This window comes from Bufo bufo, chromosome 11 (assembly GCF_905171765.1).
Source record: "Bufo bufo chromosome 11, aBufBuf1.1, whole genome shotgun sequence".
NCBI classification, from domain to species: domain Eukaryota; kingdom Metazoa; phylum Chordata; class Amphibia; order Anura; family Bufonidae; genus Bufo; species Bufo bufo.
The window spans coordinates 79,758,218-79,779,488 of NC_053399.1; the positions used below are offsets into that span (position 1 = coordinate 79,758,218).

The 21,271-nt window shown below is 45.4% G+C and overlaps 1 protein-coding gene across 3 annotated transcripts in view; it reads left to right on the forward strand.

The window, feature by feature from the left end:
- Positions 1-19,882, forward strand: part of CCDC9B (coiled-coil domain containing 9B) — a 69,524-nt gene extending 49,642 nt beyond the window's left edge. The window contains exons 12-14 of one of the 3 annotated variants that reach the window (XM_040411696.1): positions 14,709-14,757; positions 18,834-18,865; positions 19,786-19,882. In XM_040411696.1, the coding sequence (XP_040267630.1) occupies positions 14,709-14,757; positions 18,834-18,842 (58 nt within the window). In that variant the 3' untranslated portion in view covers positions 18,843-18,865; positions 19,786-19,882. Of the gene's footprint in view, positions 1-14,708; positions 14,758-16,197; positions 16,819-18,833; positions 18,866-19,785 lie in introns of those variants that run through there. The other 2 variants (XM_040411694.1, XM_040411695.1) reach the window with 2 other exon arrangements.
- Positions 19,883-21,271: the final 1,389 nt, after the last annotated feature.

Consider the following 21,271-nt stretch of genomic DNA (forward strand, 5'->3'; position numbering starts at 1 on the left):
GCAAAAAAAACAACATCCATATATAAATTTTGTTCTAAATTTATTGTTCTACATGTCTTTGATAAAAAAAAAATGTTTGGGTAAAAAAAAAAAATGGTTTGGGTAAAAGTTATAGCGTTTACAAACTATGGTACAAAATGTGAATTTCCGCTTTTTGAAGCAGCTCTGACTTTCTGAGCACCTGTCATGTTTCCTGAGGTTCTACAATGGCCAGACAGTACAAACACCCCACAAATGACCCCATTTCGGAAAGTAGACACCCTAAGGTATTCGCTGATGGGCATAGTGAGTTCATAGAACTTTTTATTTTTTGTCACAAGTTAGCGGAAAATGATGATTTATTTATTTTTTTCTTACAAAGTCTCATATTCCACTAACTTGTGACAAAAAATAAAAACTTCCATGAACTCACTATGCCCATCAGCGAATACCTTGGGGTGTCTTCTTTCCAAAATGGGGTCACTTGTGGGGTAGTTATACTGCCCTGGCATTCTAGGGGCCCAAATGTGTGGTAAGGAGTTTGAAATCAAATTCTGTAAAAAATGGCCAGTGAAATCCGAAAGGTGCTCTTTGGAATGTGGGCCCCTTTGCCCACCTAGGCTGCAAAAAAGTGTCACACATGTGGTATCTCCGTATTCAGGAGAAGTTGGGGAATGTGTTTTGGGGTGTCATTTTGCATATACCCATGCTGGGTGAAATAAATATCTTGGTCAAATGCCAACTTTGTATAAAAAAAATGGGAAAAGTTGTCTTTTGCCAAGATATTTCTCTCACCCAGCATGGGTATATGTAAAATGACACCCCAAAACACATTCCCCAACTTCTCCTGAATACGGAGATACCACATGTGTGACACTTTTTTGCAGCCTAGGTGGGCAAAGGGGCCCACATTCCAAAGAGCACCTTTCGGATTTCACTGGCCATTTTTTACAGAATTTGATTTCAAACTCCTTACCACACATTTGGGCCCCTAGAATGCCAGGGCAGTATAACTACCCCACAAGTGACCCCATTTTGGAAAGAAGACACCCCAAGGTATTCGCTGATGGGCATAGTGAGTTCATGGAAGTTTTTATTTTTTGTCACAAGTTAGTGGAATATGAGACTTTGTAAGAAAAAAAAAAAAAAATAATCATCATTTTCCACTAACTTGTGACAAAAAATAAAAAATTCTATGAACTCGCTATGCCCATCAGCGAATACCTTGGGGTGTCTTCTTTCCAAAATGGGGTCACTTGTGGGGTAGTTATACTGCCCTGGCATTCTAGGGGCCCAAATGTGTGGTAAGTAGGTAAATGACCTGTGAAATCCAAAAGGTGCTCTTTGGAATGTGGGCCCCTTTGCCCACCTAGGCTGCAAAAAAGTGTCACACATCTGGTATCTCCGTATTCAGTAGAAGTTGGGGAATGTGTTTTGGGGTGTCATTTTACATATACCCATGCTGGGTGAGAGAAATATCTTGGCAAAAGACAACTTTTCCCATTTTTTTTTATACAAAGTTGGCATTTGACCAAGATATTTATCTCACCCAGCATGGGTATATGTAAAATGACACCCCAAAAAACATTCCCCAACTTCTCCTCGATACGGAGATACCACATGTGTGACACTTTTTTGCAGCCTAGGTGGGCAAAGGTGCCCAAATTCCTTTTAGGAGGGCATTTTTAGACATTTGGATACCAGACTTCTTCTCACGCTTTGGGGCCCCTAAAATGCCAGGGCAGTATAAATACCTCACATGTGACCCCATTTTGGAAAGAAGACACCCCAAGGTATTCAATGAGGGGCATGGCGAGTTCATAGAAAAAAAAAAATTTTGGCACAAGTTAGCGGAAATTGATTTTTTTTGATTTTTTTCTCACAAAGTCTCCCTTTCCGCTAACTTGGGACAAAAATTTCAATCTTTCATGGACTCAATATGCCCCTCAGCGAATACCTTGGGGTGTCTTCTTTCCAAAATGGGGTCATTTGTGGGGTGTTTGTACTGCCCTGGCATTTGAGGGTCTCCGCAATCATTACATGTATGCCCAGCATTAGGAGTTTCTGCTATTCTCCTTATATTGAGCATACGGGTAATGAGATTTTTTTTTTCCGTTCAGCCTCTGGGCTGAAAGAAAAAAATGAACGGCACAGATTTCTTCATTCGCATCGATCAATGTGGATGAAAAAATCTCTGCCAAAAAAAAAAAGGAGGGGAAAGGCGTCTGCCAGGACATAGGAGCTCCGCCCAACATCCATACCCACTTAGCTCGTATGCCCTGGCAAACCAGATTTCTCCATTCACATGAATCGATGTGGATGAATAAATCATTGCCGGGATTTTTTTATTTTTTTTTATATACAAAGTGTTTGCCAAAGCACAGGGCCGATCCTAGGGTCACAGGCGCCTGGGTGCAGAAATATTTCTGGCGCCCCCACATGGGCGTGGTTATCTTACTAACTCCTCCCCTTTACAATGTAGTGGTAATAGAGTCTCAAGGGTCTATAAAAGCAGCTACACTATTTTTACAAAGCATTGAAACTCTATTAACACTACTATCAACATAAGGTCATCTAGAGAAACCGTAGGTTTTTATTTATTTTTTCTTTCTCTTTAGGTGTTAAAACATAACTTTAATTAGATTGCTCTAACACCTAAATGGGAAAAATAAGAATTTTAAAAACCTGCTTTTTCTAGTCTAGATGACCTTACGTTAATAGTTAATAGTAGTGTTAATAGAGTCTCAAAGGTCTGTAAAAATAGTGTAGCTGCTTTTATAGACCATTGAGACTCTATTACCACTACCATAAACATAAGGTCATCTAGAGAAACAGCAGGTTTTTAAAATAATTTGGGGGATCTGTGGATGACACATTGTTATGGGAGATCTGTGGATGACACATTGTTATGGGGGACCTGTGGATGACACATTGTTATGGGGGACCTGTGGATAACACACACTGTTATGGGGGACATTATACAGGGGTAATATAACTGAGGGGTATCAGGTAAATTATACAGGGGGTAATATAACTAAGGGGTATCAGGGTACACTATACGGGGTAATATAAGTTATATTACCCCTGTATAATAATGTCCCCTGATACCCCTTAGTTATATTACCCCTGTATAATAATGTACACTGATACCCCTTAGTTATATTACCCCGCCCTGTATATTTTAACCTGATACCCCTCAGTTATATTATATAACTGAGGGGTATCAGGGTACATTATACAGAGGTAATATAACTAAGGGGTTATCTATCAGGGTACATTATACAGGGGTAATATAAGTGAGGAGGGCTATATCAGGGACATAATACAGGGGTGAGGGGTAAGATAAGTTATATTACCCCTGTATAATGTCTGATAGTAGCCTAGCCCTCCTCAGTTATATTACCCCTCATGTACCCTGATACCCCTAGTTATATTACCCCCTGTATAATTTACCCTGATACCCCTCATATTATATATTATATAACTGATGGGTATCAGGGTAATACAGGGGACAACAGAGGATTCGTAGCACTGTGGGACAGGGGGGGGGTACATACTTCTTTTTTTATATGCCCTCACCTCACCAGCTAGCAGGCGGCCAGGCGCGCAGGGTACTCAGATGTAGCGTAACGTGACGTGACGTGACCTCAGCCTGCGCCGCACAGCACGCACTCCCTCTCTGCCTCCGGCGGGTCCAAAACTCCGCCCCCCTATTTGAATACTAGCCACCGCCCACCGGCAGCCCACAGCCAGGTATTGTAAATGAACTGACCGTGCGGCAGGCGGCGTCAGCCAGCAAAACAGCGGGGGAATCAGCTGGGGGCCGGCACAGCTGAGTGAGCGGGCATTATAAAATAAAAATAAAAAAAAGTCAAAAAAAAAAAAGTCCCGGCGGCTCGCTCGGCGCCTTTCGGGTGACAGCGCTGCACCCCGTGTAGGATCGGCCCTGCCAAAGCATAGGAACACCGCCACCTCCTCAGCTCATATGCCTCGGCAAACGTATCTTTTACTGCAGAGGAGAAATCTCGTCTTGCAGCGCCGCATACACCGACTTGCGTGTAATCTGACAGCAGCGCAATGCTTCTGTCAGAATGCACATCAGTGCTGCAGCTAGTCGATCGGTTGGTCCACCTGGAAGGTTAAAAAAAAAAGAAAAAACCAGGCCGCAACACAATAATTTTATTAACTTTGGAAGAGAACATATAAACTTTAACTTTTTGAACTGAACATTAACCTTTTTGCTTACTGGTGTTGTTTTTTTTTTTTTTTTTTTTTACCTTTATAGAACAAACCTCTCCTTCCCCATGGGTCAATTGTCACTACCAGAGCTTTGGGACGTTCTCACAGCTCTGTTTCTCCACCCCTGTGATTATGTCACTACTAGAGCTGGGAGGAGTTTTCTGTTTCCTTCCTCCCAGCTGCGTTTGATTTCCCTGCCTTTATATTCCCCCTCCTCCTATTGTAGGTGTGGATTATATTTCTCATTTGAGTTGTAGCTCTTGCTTGAGTATCTTCCCTTGTATGCTATCCTTTCACTGGACCTGTGTTCTGCTGCAGCAAGTACTCCGGATATTGCCAGCCTGTCTTTGGATCCGTCTTCACTGCGGCTGCAGCCCCTTCAGCTAAGTGTGCAGACATTGTTGTGTATCTGTGTGTTTTCTGACTGGATCCGAGGTGACCACGGTTCCCTCCATATACTGAGCAGGGCACCGGTGGCCGTGCCCCTTCCACTATTGTAGGGGTTACAGTGGTCATCAGTCTTAGGTACGCGGGCATGCCTCCTTCCACCATTTGGATCCGGGCATGGGCTTAGCATCATAGGGAGAGCTTTCGAGGGTCTGACAGGGGTCACCCTTTATCCTCCCTAGTTTGGGTCCGGTCAGTAGCTCTATTTTCTGTGCATGCTCTTGTTGCTCACATACAGCCGTGACATTATAATCCACCAAAACCGTCTTTTTTGACATGGATCCGCTTTCTGGCCTGGTTGACCGCATGCAGGGTCTTTCTTTGGAGGTAGCGGATCTCCGTCAATCTATGACTCAGCTTCAAGCATTGGGCTCTGCTCCGGCCCATGGAGTCTGTTGCGAGCCAAAGGTCTCACTTCCGGAAACGTTCTCCGGGGGCAGTGAGAGTTTTGTTCGCTTCAGAGAGGCATGCAAACTCCATTTTTGCTTGTGTCCCCACTCCTCTGGTAATGAGGAGCAGAGGGTGAGGATTGTCATCTCCCTGCTCAGGGGTAATGCTCAGACTTGGGCTTTTTCGCTGCCATCAGGGGATCCCCCCCTTCGATCCGTGGAAGGATTTTTTGTGGCCCTGGGGCAGATATATGATGACCCGGATCGTGTTGCTCTGGCCGAATCTAACTTACGTTTTTTATGCCAGAGCAAACTGTCTGCGGAGCTTTATTGTTCTGAATTTCGGAGATGGGCAGCTGATTCAGGTTGGAATGATGCTGCACTCCGGAGTCAGTTCTGTCATGGTCTCTCAGAGAGATTGAAAGATGCGTTTGCTTTCCATGAGAGACCAACGTCCTTAGAGTCTGCCATGTCATTGGCGGTACGCCTTGACAGGCGTCTAAGAGAAAGAAACGAGACCTCTCTGTCCAGCCATTGTCAGTCTAGGGGCAGTGGTGCGGACTCATTCAGTGTGCAGGGGCCTCATCCTGTCTCGCTCCCCTCTGAGGAGGAGCCCATGCAGCTAGGTCGAATTGCCCCTGATAAAAGAGGATTTAGTCCTCAGAGTATGGTGTGTTTTTGTTGTGGGGGCATAGGTCATTTGGCAAATGTTTGTCCGTCTAGGAGATTCTTGAACTGTACTAAGAGCGATAATAAGAGAAAAACCTCAAAAGGTAAATCATCAAACTCTGCTTCATCTGCTACTTTGGGCAAAGTTTCCTCTGACCTGCAGTTCCCGTTTTCTCCTGTCTGCCAGGGTGGCGCTAGAGAGCAAAGTCATTTCTTGTGAGATTTTTGTTGATAGTGGAGCGGCCGTCAATCTTATTGACACTCAATTTGTAGCCATGCATGGTTTTCAGGTTTGCACATTGGAAAAGGATATACCTGTTTTTGCTATTGACTGCTCCACTCTCACAGAGATCTCTGAAGGGCATTGTTCACAATATCCGGTTAGCTGTAGGTGACACTCATGTGGAGGATATATCTTGTTTTGTCCTTAACGGATTGCCTTCTCCTCTAGTTTTGGGGTTACCCTGGCTCACTAGACATAACCCCACTATTGATTGGCAAGGAAGGCAAATAAATGAGTGGAGTGACTTTTGTAGAGAGAATTGTCTTACAGCGACTTTCGCAGAGGTGTCTACTAAAACTGTGCCATCATTTCTCTCTGATTTCTCGGACGTGTTTTCCGAGAGCGGTGTTCAGGAGCTACCTCCTCACCGGGAGTTTGACTGTCCCATTAACCTCATTCCCGGCGCCAAGCTGCCAAAAGCTCGCCTCTACAATCTCTCACAACCGGAAAGAATCGCAATGCAAACCTATATCTCCGAGAGTCTCGATAAGGGGCATATTCGTCCCTCAAAATCACCTGTTGCCGCTGGGTTTTTTTTTGTTAAAAAAAAAGATGGCTCTCTGAGACCTTGCCTAGATTTTAGGGAGCTGAACCGTATCACGATTCGCGATCCCTATCCCCTTCCTCTGATCCCGGACCTCTTCAACCAAATTGTTGGGGCCAAGGTTTTTTCCAAATTGGATTTGAGAGGCGCGTACAACCTGGTCAGGGTCAGAGAGGGGGATGAATGGAAAACGGCCTTTAATACCCCTAACGGGCATTTTGAGAATCTCGTTATGCCTTTCGGCCTGATGAATGCTCCGGCCGTCTTTCAGCATTTTGTTAACAGTATTTTCTACCATTTAATGGGGAAATTTGTATTGGTGTATCTTGATGATATTTTGATTTTTTCCCCTGATGTTCAGACCCATCAGGATCATCTTTTTCAGGTTCTGCAGATTCTGCGGGAAAATAAATTGTACGCCAAGCTGGAGAAATGTGTTTTTATGGTATCGGAGATTCAATTTCTGGGTTTTCTCCTCTCTGCTTCTGGTTTTCGCATGGATCCGGAGAAGGTCCGTGCTGTACTTGAGTGGGAGCTTCCTGAGAATCAGAAGGCATTGATGCGCTTTCTGGGTTTTGCGAACTATTACAGAAAGTTAATTTTGAATTATTCCTCTGTTGTCAAACCCCTCACTGACATGACAAAAAAGGGGGCGGATTTTTCCTCTTGGTCGGAGGAGGCGCTTGCAGCTTTTTCTAAGATTAAAGAGAGTTTTGCATCTGCTCCCGTCTTGGTGCATCCCGATGTTTCCTTACCTTTTATTGTTGAGGTGGATGCTTCCGAGGTGGGTGTGGGTGCGGTTTTGTCCCAGGGCCCTTCTCCTGCCAAATGGCGACCCTGTGCCTTTTTCTCTAAAAAACTCTCCCCGGCAGAGAAAAACTATGATGTGGGAGATAGGGAGTTGTTGGCCATCAAGTTGGCTTTCGAGGAATGGCGCCATTGGTTGGAGGGGGCCAGGCACCCTATCACCGTTTTTACCGACCATAAGAATCTGGCATACTTGGAGTCGGCCAGGCGTATGAATCCGAGACAGGCCAGATGGTCTCTGTTCTTCTCCAGATTCAATTTTGTCGTCACATTCCGCCCTGGGATCAAAAATGTGAAGGCTGATGCTCTCTCTCGCTGTTTTCCGGGAGGAGGAAACTCCGAGGACCCAGGTCCCATTTTGGCGGAGGGGGTAGTTGTTTCTGCTCTATATTCGGATTTGGAGGCCGAGGTCCAGGCTGCCCAGACTGAGGCACCTGCCCGTTGTCCTTCTGGGAAGTTGTTTGTGCCTCCTGAGCTACGTCACAAACTCTTCAAGGAGCATCATGATACTGTTCTTGCTGGTCACCCCGGGAGTAGAGCCACGGTAGATCTCATTGCTCAGAGATTTTGGTGGCCGGCTCTTCGTAAGTCGGTGGAGGGTTTTGTGGCTGCTTGTGAGACGTGCGCTCGCGCTAAGGTCCCTCGTTCACGGCCTTCAGGTTCCCTTCTCCCGTTACCCATACCTTCCCGTCCTTGGACACACCTGTCCATGGACTTTATCACGGATCTTCCTCGTTCCTCAGGGAAGTCGGTGATCCTGGTGGTGGTGGACCGTTTTAGCAAGATGGCTCATTTCGTACCTTTCCCTGGTTTACCCAATGCTAAAACGTTGGCGCAAGCTTTTGTCGACCATATTGTTAAATTGCATGGCATTCCCTCTGATATTGTTTCCGATAGAGGCACGCAGTTTGTGTCCAGGTTCTGGAAGGCTTTCTGTTCTCGCCTGGGGGTTCGGCTGTCCTTCTCTTCTGCTTTTCACCCGCAGTGGAATGGTCAGACTGAGCGCCTCAATCAGAATCTGGAGACATATTTGCGCTGTTTCGTGGCAGAGAACCAGGAGGATTGGTGTTCATTTCTCCCTCTTGCTGAGTTTTCTCTGAACAACCGTCGTCAGGAATCTTCTGATAAGTCGCCATTCTTTGGTGCATATGGGTTCCATCCGCAGTTTGGGACATTCTCGGGAGGGGCTCTTTCTAGTTTACCTGAGGAGGAGAGATTTTCCTCGTCTTGGTCTACCATTTGGCAAAAGATTCAGAGTAATCTTAGAAAGATGAGTGAGAAGTATAAGCGTGTGGCTGATAATAGACGTGTGCCTGGTCCGGACCTGAGTGTGGGTGATCTGGTGTGGTTGTCTACAAGAAATATTAAACTGAAGGTTCCCTCCTGGAAATTGGGTCCCAAGTTTATTGGGCCTTATAAAATCTTGTCAGTCATCAATCCTGTTGCCTTCCGTCTTGATCTTCCACGGGTTTGGAAGATACATAATGTATTTCACAGATCTCTCTTAAAACCATATGTCCAGCCCACGGTACCCTCCTCTTTGCCTCCTCCTCCGATTTTGGTTGATGGCAATCTGGAGTTTGAGGTTTCCAGAATTGTGGACTCTCGCATTGTCCGCAGTTCTCTCCAGTACCTCGTTCATTGGAAGGGTTATGGTCCTGAGGAGAGGATGTGGGTTCCGGTGTCGGACATTAAAGCCACTCGCCTCATCAGGGCATTTCATAGGGCTCATCCTGAGAAGGTGGGTCCTGGGTGTCCGGAGTCCACCCGTAGAGGGGGGGTACTGTCACTACCAGAGCTTTGGGACGTTCTCACAGCTCTGTTTCTCCACCCCTGTGATGATGTCACTACTAGAGCTGGGAGGAGTTTTCTGTTTCCTTCCTCCCAGCTGCGTTTGATTTCCCTGCCTTTATATTCCCCCTCCTCCTATTGTAGGTGTGGATTATATTTCTCATTTGAGTTGTAGCTCTTGCTTGAGTATCTTCCCTTGTATGCTATCCTTTCACTGGACCTGTGTTCTGCTGCAGCAAGTACTCCGGATATTGCCAGCCTGTCTTTGGATCCGTCTTCACTGCGGCTGCAGCCCCTTCAGCTAAGTGTGCAGACATTGTTGTGTATCTGTGTGTTTTCTGACTGGATCCGAGGCGACCACGGTTCCCTCCATATACTGAGCAGGGCACCGGTGGCCGTGCCCCTTCCACTATTGTAGGGGTTACAGTGGTCATCAGTCTTAGGTACGCGGGCATGCCTCCTTCCACCATTTGGATCCGGGCATGGGCTTAGCAGCATAGGGAGAGCTTTCGAGGGTCTGACAGGGGTCACCCTTTATCCTCCCTAGTTTGGGTCCGGTCAGTAGCTCTATTTTCTGTGCATGCTCTTGTTGCTCACATACAGCCGTGACATCAATGTGCAAAGCGCAAATCGCCCAAAGATGTGGCGAAGTACGTTATGCACTTTGTCCCATGTGAAAGGAGACGTTTGCAGCAGCTGTGAGTGAATGGGCCCTAATAGCCCTGTGTGCCTGTCCTGGTGAGATGTGATCCCTATGCTAGATGTACCTGTGTGTGGTACTTCCGGAAACACTCTCCTAAGCATAGGGCAGGGTGGTCAGGACAGTCAGAACAGAAATAGCGGGTGTCACGCCTTATTCCACTCCTGCTACAGACACAACATATTTTTCGGGGTGACGGTTGGGTTGAGGTACCAGCAACGACATTGGGGAAATGTCGCTCGTGTAGACGGCTAACTACACTGGTGGATGGGGCCACGGAACCTTCTGGATACAGGAGGTTCTCGATGATCTCTTCCTGGAATTTGAGGAAGGATCGTGTTCTCCCAGCCTTACAGTAGAGAACAAAACTATTATACAGAGCCAATTGAATCAAATATACAGACACCTTCTTATACCAGCGTCTGGTTCTGCAGGAAACTAAATACGGAGACAACATCTGGTCATTGAAGTCCACCCCTCCCATGAGCAAATTATAGTCGTGGACTGAGAGGGGCTTTTCAATGACACGGGTTGCTCGCTCAATTTGGATTGTCGTGTCTGCGTGAATGGAGGAGAGCATGTAAACGTCACGCTTGTCTCTCCATTTCACCGCGAGCAGTTCTTCGTTACACATGGCAGCCCTCTCCCCCCTTGCAAGACGGGTGGTAACGAGCCGTTGGGGGAAGCCCCGGCGACTAGGTCGCACGGTGCCACAGGCGCAAATCCGTTCTAGAAACAAATGCCTAAAGAGGGCCACACTTGTGTAGAAATTGTCCACATAAAGATGGTACCCCTTGCCGAATAAGGGTGACACCAAGTCCCAGACTGTCTTCCCACTGCCTCTTAGGTAGTCAGGGCAACCGACCGGCTCCAGGGTCTGATCTTTTCCCTCATAGACACAAAATTTGTGGGTATAGCCTGTGGCCCTTTCACAGAGCTTATACAATTTGACCCCATACCGGGCACTCTTGCTTGGGATGTATTGTTTGAAGCCAAGGCGCCCGGTAAAATGTATTAGGGACTCTTCTATGCAGATGTTTTGCTCGGGGGTATACAAATCTGCAAATTTCTGGTTGAAATGGTCTATGAGGGGCCGAATTTTGTGGAGCCGGTCAAAAGCTGGGTGGCCTCTGGGACGGGAGGTGGTGTTGTCGCTAAAATGCAGGAAACGCAGGATGGTCTCAAATCGTGTCCTGGACATAGCAGCAGAGAACATGGGCATGTGATGAATTGGGTTCGTGGACCAATATGACCGTAATTCATGCTTTTTAGTTAGACCCATGTTGAGGAGAAGGCCCAGAAAAATTTTAATTTCGGAAACTTGGACTGGTTTCCACCGGAAAGGCTGGGCATAAAAGCTTCCCGGGTTTGCGGTTATAAATTGTGTGGCATACCGATTTGTTTCTGCCACAACTAAGTCTAAGAGCTCCGCAGTCAAGAACAGCTCAAAAAATCCCAGGGCCGAACCGATATGAGCCGTCTCAACCCGAACTCCAGACTGGGCGGTGAAAGGGGAAACTAATGGTGCGGCTGAAGTTGGTGACTGCCAATCAGGGTTTGCCAGCACCTCAGGGATTCTAGGGGCTCTACGGGCCTGTCTGTGCGGTGGCTGCGACGGGGTAACTACTGCACGTGCCACCGTACCAGCTTCAACTGCCCTTCTGGTGCTCGCTACTTCACCATGTTGTACGGCAGTGCTGGTACTAGGTCCAGGAAGGGCTGCGCTGCTGGTGTATGCCTCACCACGTGATCCGGCAGCGACAGCCCCACTCTGCTGCTCTTGAAACGGATCCTGCGCAACCTGTGGTCTAGCGACACGGGGCCGGGTATGCCTGGAGCTATCAGGGACCTCAGCCTCCTCGTCCGAACTTTGGGTCAGAGAGCCACTGCTTTCCACAGGTTCATATTCTGACCCGCTAGATTCGTCAGATGAGGGTTCCCACTCCTCATCCGACTGGGTCAGAATCCTGTAGGCCTCTTCAGAAGAATACCCCCTGTTTGACATTTTGGACTACTAAATTTAGGGGTATTCCCTGAGACTACCCAAGAAAAAAAGCAAGCCTGTCTTACAAAGGGGAGGCTAGCAAAATACCGGAGGCCGCTGCGGTTGATAAAAAATATCAAAACTGATTTTTTTTATCGCCGCAGCGCGTGTAAAGTGAATGTGCAGTGATAAAAAAATATATATTTTTTGTCACTGCGGCGGGGCGGGCGTGGGTGAACGCACGTGTGGGTGACCGATCAGGCCTGATCGGGCAAACACTGCGTTTTGGGTGGAGGGCGAGCTAAGGTGACACTAATACAATTATAGATCTGACCGTGATCAGTTTTGATCACTTACAGATACTATAAAAGTACAAATGCTGATTAGCGATATGCTAAACAGCGAATAAGTGACTGCGGTGCGGTGGGCTGGGCGCTAACTCACGCTAAACTACCTAACCAAGGGGCCTAAACTATCCCTAAAACCTAACAGTCAATACCAGTGAAAAAAAAAGTGACAGTTTACACTGATCACTTTTTTTCCTTTCACTAGTGATTGACAGGGGCGATCAAAGGGGTGATCAAAGGGTTAATTGGGGTGCAGGGGGGTGATCTGGGGCTACAGTGTACTGTTGGTGCTACTCACAGTTCAGTCTGCTCCTCTGCTGGATCCAACCGACGAAAAGGACCAGCAGAGGAGCAGACAAGCCATATAACAGATCATATTTACTAATATGATCTGTTATATGGCTTGTGATTCGTTTTTTTGAAAATCGCCAGCCTGCCAGCCAATGATCGTTGCTGGCAGGCTGGTGACGAAATTGTTCTTTAACTTTTGCCGGCCCGCGATGCGCATGCGCGGGCCGGCTCTGACCGAAATCTCGCGTCTCGCGAGATGACGCACGGATGCGTCCAGGAGGAATGAATCAACCACCTTCCGGACGCATCCGTGCGTTAGGCGGTCGGGAGGTGGTTAAAGGGCCGACACCTTCAGATTTATACTTTTTAACATTTATATAATTGAAGAACGTTTTAGGGTTAGTTTTACTCTCTTTGGCAATTATTCTCTCGGTCTCTAGTTTGGCCGCTTTTATTTGTTTTTTACATGTTCTATTTTTTTCCTTATAGTTTTTAAGTGCTTTCGTGCTACCCTCCTGTTTTAGTGTTTTATATGCTTTCTTTTTGTCATTTATTGCTTTCTTTACAGTTCTGTTTATCCACATTGGTTTCTTTTTGTTCCTTAACCTTTTATTCCCATACGGTATGTACCTCTCACAATGAGATTTTAGGATGCTTTTAAAGATATCCCATTTTGTGGCTGTATTTTTATTTTTGAGGCCTATAACTTTTTGTTCTTTTTTTCACATGGAAACAGTGAGCTTTTCCTGGGACTCACGCATGACTACATAACGCCATTTCAGCCGGCACATTCATTTCAGTTTAGAACTGTACAATTCAATTACATGTTTGGATAAAGTACAGCGCTCTTTCTTCCCAGATAATTAGCAATGTGCTTCATACTGCACACAGCCTTGTGGAGCTAACAATAGATGTTCTTGGGTCTCGGTGGGACATTTGTTCATTCCTCAGGGTGTAAATGCTCTGAACATAACAAACAAGTGCCATTCTGCTGACCTCTATTCAAGGAGCAATTTCTAAAAACTGCCGCACTTATTATCACAAATCATTCTTCTCCAGAGCTCAACAAACGCACAAAATTTCTGTGTCCTGTAGACAGTGCTTTAAAGTGTGGGGGGGGGGATAATCTTGTTTCACATGGGTTAAAAATAAAACCTATTTTTCCTTTTTAGCCAGACATGCTGGAGCTTGTGGAATGCTCAGGTCTGGGAATATAAATTTTATAAAGACAGTTTACAAAAATTCGATTTTACATATGGACCTGCTGTCGCGGACATTCAACGCTTCAGATGCTGTGGTCAATCCTGATCACGGCATCTGAGCGTTCTAATTACTGGATGGGTGCGCTATTAGTGTGGTGGTTTGATAGCCTTAATATGTTTTTTTTGTTGGGCTACCAATAGTCTTCTGGACTTTTTTTATTTTGTGTTATTTGAGGTAAACTGTCGAAAAATTAAATTAAAAACGTTTTTATTTTTTAAATTTGCAAATCAAAATAAATGATGAAAATGGATTTTTGTTGGCTGTTTTGATACATTATATATATTCTTACATGAATGAGGCAGGTATGGCGGTGGTTTTCTTTGGCATGGCCAATTATTCTTTAGCTATTTATTCCTTTTATTTGTATTGTTTGTTTATGCTTTTGATACATATTATGTTCCCCAAAAAGTAGCAAAAGGCCCCAGGGGGACATTTACACTTTTCTACACATTTCGGGCATCCATTGAAGCCCAAGTTCCAGGGGAACCAGGCCCTAGATAGCATTTTACACTGAACTAGCTGATGTGGATTTGCTAAGACCCAGCAGCTCTGGTGTCCAGAGAACACACAGTGTTCATGTGAGCCTCAGGCCTCAAACGAGACAGCAGCGTAGCAATTAAGCAAAGCCAGAAGTGGTAATAAAGTGCTTTTGCTTTCTCCTCTGGAGAGATTACGAGAAACATTTGTTTCTGCAGCGACACTGAAAGACATCACTGTAGGACCTGCACAGGCTGAACCGTAGGAAGATGCGGAAGGAGTCTGGGGCAGAGAACATTTATCTATTTTCGGCCAAATATGGAGTGCACTGTCTATCATTTGTGGCTTTTCTGTGCCACATACTGGCACATATTGATTGATAAATTCTTGGGTGAACTCTTGGATGATCTTTTATGTAACTAGTACTGACAAGACCTATATTCAAGAATAATGCAGGAACTACATGACTGACGTAGTTATTTTATTATTTACATGCAGATGGTATGGTATAGAAGATGGAGATCTGCCAGACGACGGCCCCATAAAGGTAAGTCTTATTATATGACCATTACAATGGCATTCTTTCTAGTAGTCTCGTTATAACTAGCAAATAGAGGGGCTAGAATGGCTAAGGGGCTTCCAGATTTCAATGTGATTTACATCTTGGAGAATGAATAGAGGAGACATATTGTAAAGATTCACTTGTGTGGTCAGTTAGAGTGGCATCACATCCAGGATTACCAACCTACATTTTTTTTTTTTCTGGACAGTTTATCCAAAAATCAAGGGCTGCCAACATTTTTTACAGACAAACTGGAAAATTATTATGAATTATAGGTCAGATACTAATACCGAACACATTACCAGCATTTAGGGCCCATTCACATGACCGTATACTTTGTGGAACGGATGCAGACCCATTCATTTCAATGGGGCCGCAAAGGATGCAGACAGCCCACTGTGTGCTGTCAGCATCCGTATGTCTATTCCGCTGCCCCACAAAAAAGATAGAACATATCCTATTCTTGTCCGCAATTGCAGGCGACAATAGGCATTTCTATCATAGGGCTGGCCATTCGATTCCTCCAAATGCAGGTATACAGCCAGTGGCCGTGTTTTGCGGATCCGCAATTTTCGGACTGCAAAACACATACAGTCATCTGAATGAGCCCTTAGTGCGATATAAAAAATTCAGAAAATTACAATCAATGTGATCTGCTCAACTCGTACCCAGTTTGGGTCATAACAAATAAAATATTTCAAGGGGTTTTCCATGTTGAGGACATACTCAAGATAGGTCATCAATATCCGATTAGATGGGGTCTGACTCCCAGCACCCCCGCCAATCAGTGGTTTGAAGAGGGCCCCAAGTGCCCGTGACGTCACATACATCAGTCACATGACCTAGGTGCAACTTAGTCCCATTCAAGTGAATGTTCAGGTGGCATACATATGCATACACTTTTTCACAATACTGAAAGATCAACTACAGTTTTCAATATAAAGGGGTCTTCCAAAAACAGCTAGCTCGAAAAAGGAGTAGAAGTGTAGAGGGCAGGAGTGGTGGTAGTAGTGGCAATGACAATTTCTGTGATGCCCAGACTGCAGGGTGCAGATCCTAGATCTGGATGGCCAGACCACCTATTGAACTCTCACCTGTGTGAGGTTTCAGTTTCAGGCATTAGAACCATGATGGTGCCTGGCCCTGTCAATCAATTGGAAAGAGGGAGTGACTAAGGCTGAATGAAGCGGTGCTCCGAGGGACTAGGCCTGCCCCTAGGTGCTCCGAGCACCTTATTAGCATAAAAATAAAAGTTGTGTTTTTAAAAACTGCATATTCAGTTAGTACAAGAAGTTGTTACACTCAGCATGATCAGCCTTACCAGAGAGTATGCCTGGTTCACTAGGGTTGATCATGCTGACAGATGCTCTATAAATCATGTCTCTTTTTGGCCTTTGCTCTTAGATTTCTTATTGTTTTTCACAGAAAAGTCTTGATGATAAAGTGATCGTAAAACATTTAGAAGGGAAATTCAAAGAAGATGAATTTTTGAGCACAGAAAAACTAAAAGTTCCCGTCCAAAATTATTCATTGGGAAATAAAGAAAAAATAGTTTTTGCAAATGAGAAACTATTGCTGGAAAGTAAACAGGATGTTCCATTTCATGGGAAGAAAATGGAAGAAATGAGCAGTGACGTTCCCTCCGAGGGTCGAGAAATGATAGAATATCTGTCCATGCTAAGCAGCGACAGCGAATCCGGGGAAAACTCTGCAAATCTACACCGTAAACAGAGATGTTCATCATCTTATTGACAAGAATGTAAATATTAACCTATATATGACATGAGCCTCCTGTAGGCTCCATGTCACTGTCCCCCTTCAATCCCTTAGGCATTTTACAGTGACTGCAAACAGCGCTTGTGAAAAGTCAAACCACTGCTCATTAACGTTCACTGCCGGATAAGGATCTGGCCATGGATAATCCCAAAATAATCTTATTTACTGCTTTTCTCACATTAATGGCTTAAAGAATAAAGAGGAATCCATGAAGAGCAAATTTCACGGCTTTTTATGTTAGAAGCACTATATTCTAATAGGAGGATGTTGGAGTTTTTTGGTGTCTTGTGAGGAAATTTCTACCAACAGGCAGATACATCACATGTGTCTTAACTACTTGCATTCCCCATGTAATAACAATTCCAGAGCATCTATTCTTGATGCCATTCCTGTATTATTCCTGCAAGAATTGATAGCAGTTTGCAATGAAGCTCCAGCTGGGTGTTACCAATTGGGGGTGTGGATTCCTGCACCACCATCTCCAGATAGGCCACTTATACCTTCCTTACTAATGAAAATCCGGTCACTCCATTTTTTTACACACTACCGAAAATACATAGGAACTTAACTAACCCACCAGGCAGACCTATTATGGCCTCCACGGACTCTATACTCTCCCCACTTTCAATCCTCTTACAAAAAATCTTAACACCACTAGTCAAACAAACACGCTCTTTTATATTGGATACGTCACATTTCTTATCCATTGTTCTAAATCTTAACAATATCTCTTCTGAAGACCTACTAGTAACACTTGATGTTAATAGTCTCTACACATCAATCTCCCATGACAAAGGTATCCAGGCCGTTTCAACACTTCTGACTTCTTCTAATTATTCGCCAAATGCATAAATCTTCTGTGTAGAGCTTTTGAGATTTGTACTGAAAAACAATTACTTTATGTTTGGAGACGACATCTATATCCAGAAACGGGGAACGGCCATGGGGGCAAACGTAGCACCACCCTACGCTAACGCATTTATGGCAAAATTTGAAGAAGACCTCATTTACCCACACCACCTGTTTCAGACACATGCTAAATCCTGGTACCGCTATATAGACGATGTCTTCTGCATCTGGAACGCGACTCCAATTCATTTTCCGAATTCACTGACTACATCAACAGACAAGACCCAGATCTCACATTCACCTCCTATACTGATCAACAATCTATCAGCTTTTTGGATACGGTAGTCATTAAAACACAGGTAGGAACCCTCACCACAGATTTACACAGAAAGCCCACAGACGCAATACACTATTACATTACTCTAGCTGCCACCCCAAAACCACTAAACAATCCCTACCTCGTTCACAATTTAAACGAATAACTAGAGTCGTAGACAACCCAATTCTTAGAGAACAACGTCTGACAGAGATGGCCCAAAAAATTCCAAGACAGGGGTTACCCCACTACATTACTCAAAAGAGAACTCTGGCTAAATCCGCAACACCTACTATACAAAAATCCACATCTTCACCACGCGTTCCTCTGGTGATGACCTATCACCCCATTGCACCCAAAATTCAATCGATAGTCAAAAAACATTGGCCCCTCCTCCAACAATCTTATCCAGACGTCACTGAATTTCAACAGCCCATCCGTATGTGCTAAAAAAGATCAACTAATTTAAAAGATAAACTTGTACACGCAGATATCGGCTCCCTTAAACCTAAAGCACTACAAACCACTTTAGCTCCCCAAAAAACTGGTACGTACCCTTGCCGACATTGTGCCCAATGCACCAATGTGATTAAAGGGAATAGAATTACACATCTCCGCTCTGGAAAAATATACTATTCCAAGGATTTCTGTACATGTAATTCCTCTTTTGTGGTTTACCTGATTAAATGTCCATGTGGGGGCGAGACCACTCAGAACGTACGCGATCGGATCTCAAAACACAAATCGGACATTCGATGCCATAAAACAGAACAACCAATTCCACACCACTTTATTTTGGCCAAACATCAGGTCAATCAACTCAGATTTCAAATCTTGGAACACATACCAGCGGCAAGACGAGGAGGCAACCGGATTGCGCGTCCTTAAACAACGCAAATCCTTTTGGATTTTTGAAATTGAATACCCTGTCACCATACGGTATGAACAGGGACTTTGACTTCTGCACCTCATGATGATAAAACTATATCTAATTGCATATAGGGATGGACATTATATCTATGTGATCTTTATTTGTACCAACACATTAATGTTTAAGCTATAATGGTTTCTTAGGATATGATTACTAATATTTTGTCTCTCTTTCCTCTACCCCTAACAGACAAAATGACTCCTAAAGTCCATCCCAGCCAGGTAGTATGAGTGCTTCGATATAACACTCCGTATTACATAGTTATATACCCTATTTAGATACATGCCTTATACTTATTCTACTTGCTATTTCGCTATTTTACCTATATATCCATATAGATAGCCAATATCATATCTAAGGTCTGCCTTTCTCATTACAACTTCTCCAGTGCCCAGACTCAGTATTATGCCGCTGCCTGCCGATCGCGCATGTGCGGCAGTGCCGCTAGCGTGGTGACGTCACGCCCATCTGCGCGATGATGTCACGCGCGGCGGCTTGGCGGGCACTGACGTGATGACGCGGGACGCAAAGCGTCACAAGCGGTGCACGCCGGCACCCACAACATTTAAACTGGGGCTACGTGACCGCCCAGAACGCCATCTAGCAGACAACATGCATTTGGTACTAAGGTACACTCGCTATCTGTGACATTTACTCTATATAATGGGTCTATATATATGTATACTTAGGTTCTTAGGTCCACGTCTATTTATTTACCTTACTGAGCGGATGCCCCAGACTTCAGCTATCACTGGCACAGGCACCTATGCATTCTATATGCTCTTTGATTACCTCAAGCATATACAGATATTCCCTATCAGCCACTAAATGTGTATCCATACTGAAAACAGTACTTCTTGTGCCCTACAGGCTACATCAAAAATCACTCTTGGGATCCTTAATAGCCTGCGATGCTCCGCAATCCTTTGCTGTCTATGTAATTGCATCTATCTACAGCGGGTACCGCATTAACAGCAGCTGCTCCTCTGTATATTACACTGTAATGTGATTTGCATTTATATATTTTGTATGAATTTTCTGACAATTTTGATACATGTCACTAATTGAAAACTATATCTAGGAATATTCAATGGATTATGCACAAATACTTATGTGTACTATATTTTCTACTTTACCCCAGGCCGTGAGCAAGGTCCTGTGATAGGACCGAAACATTGGCCAGTTTATGCTACTTATTCCTGGATGGATTTATGATTAAAAAGCATAATGGATTCAACCTTATATAACGAGTGCCGTGGTTTATATCTACTATATGGATTCCTGCACAGTCTGACACTGGCAGCACTGATTGGATAGATTCAGGAACATACCCTTCAAAACCCAGCTGGACCTTGCAGACTGCTAGTAATTCATTCATAACTAATAAAGGAACGGCACAACATAGAGTCATAGGAATAGATGCTCCAGAATTGTTATTACATGGGGAATGCGAAACACAGCACCTCTTTAAATGATTTTAAAAGCTTCTAAATTATGCAGGGCTCGAGTCCTGCGGGAACGCCGTTCCTGCACTTTTTTCATAGCAGGAACACCGTTCCCTTTCAGGGCCGCCCGTCTTTAACGCCAGGCAAAAGGACCGGGAAGCGGTGAAGGCTTTGTACTCACCGCTTCCTGGTCCTCGGCTGACGGCTGTGCAGGGCTGCGCACAGGCATGAGGGCTGAGGCGCTCTGTGACGTCACGCTGTGCGCAGCCTTTACAGCACAGCCGACAGCAGGATCATCGCGTAGGAGAAGAGGAGCGGCGGCGTCCAGGAGCAGGAGAGGGTAAGTGTTTATTTTATTTTATGAGGCTGATGGAGAGGCACTGACTGGGGGGCCTGGGGGCTGATGGAGAGGCACTGACTGGGGACCTGGGGGCTGATGGAGAGGCACTAGGGGGCCGCTGGTGAGAGGCACTGGGGGCTGATGGAGAGGCACTGGGGGCTGACGGAGAGGCTACGGGGGGCTGCTATGAGGCTACTGGGGGCTGCTATATGGCTACGGGGGGGCTGCTATAAGGCTACTGGAGGCTGCTATGAGGCATGGGGCTCTTATCTGAGGTCTGATTCGGGGTCATTCATATTGGGGTCTGAGCTGAGGTGTGATCTGAGGTCTTATTGGGGTCTTATTAACATTGGGGATCGTATTGGGGCTGTTAGCTGAGGTCTGATTAACATTGGGGGTCTGACTGGTGGTCTGACCTGAGGTGTAATGAAAAATATTTTTTTTCCGGAGCAGCTTGGAGAAAAAAAGGCCTCACAGTCTCCCACACTCCTGCCTGGCCAAGCCTGCCAGCACCCCTGAGGCCAAGCCTGCCAGCACCCCTGAGGCCAAGCCTGCCAGCACCCCTGAGGCCAAGCCAGCCAGCACCCCTGAGACCAAGCGTGCCAGCACCCCTGAGACCAAGCGTGCCAGCACCCCTGAGGCCAAGCCAGCCAGCACCCCTGAGGCCAAGCCAGCCAGCACGCCTGAGGCCAAACGAGCCAGCACCCCTGAGTCTTCAGAACTGTAAGTAAATTATATATAAAGGGGGGGGGGGAACGGGGTGACAGTGGATCTTGGGTGAGTTCCCACATTTTTTTTACCCAGGACTTGACCCCTGAAATTATATAAAACTGCAGAACCCC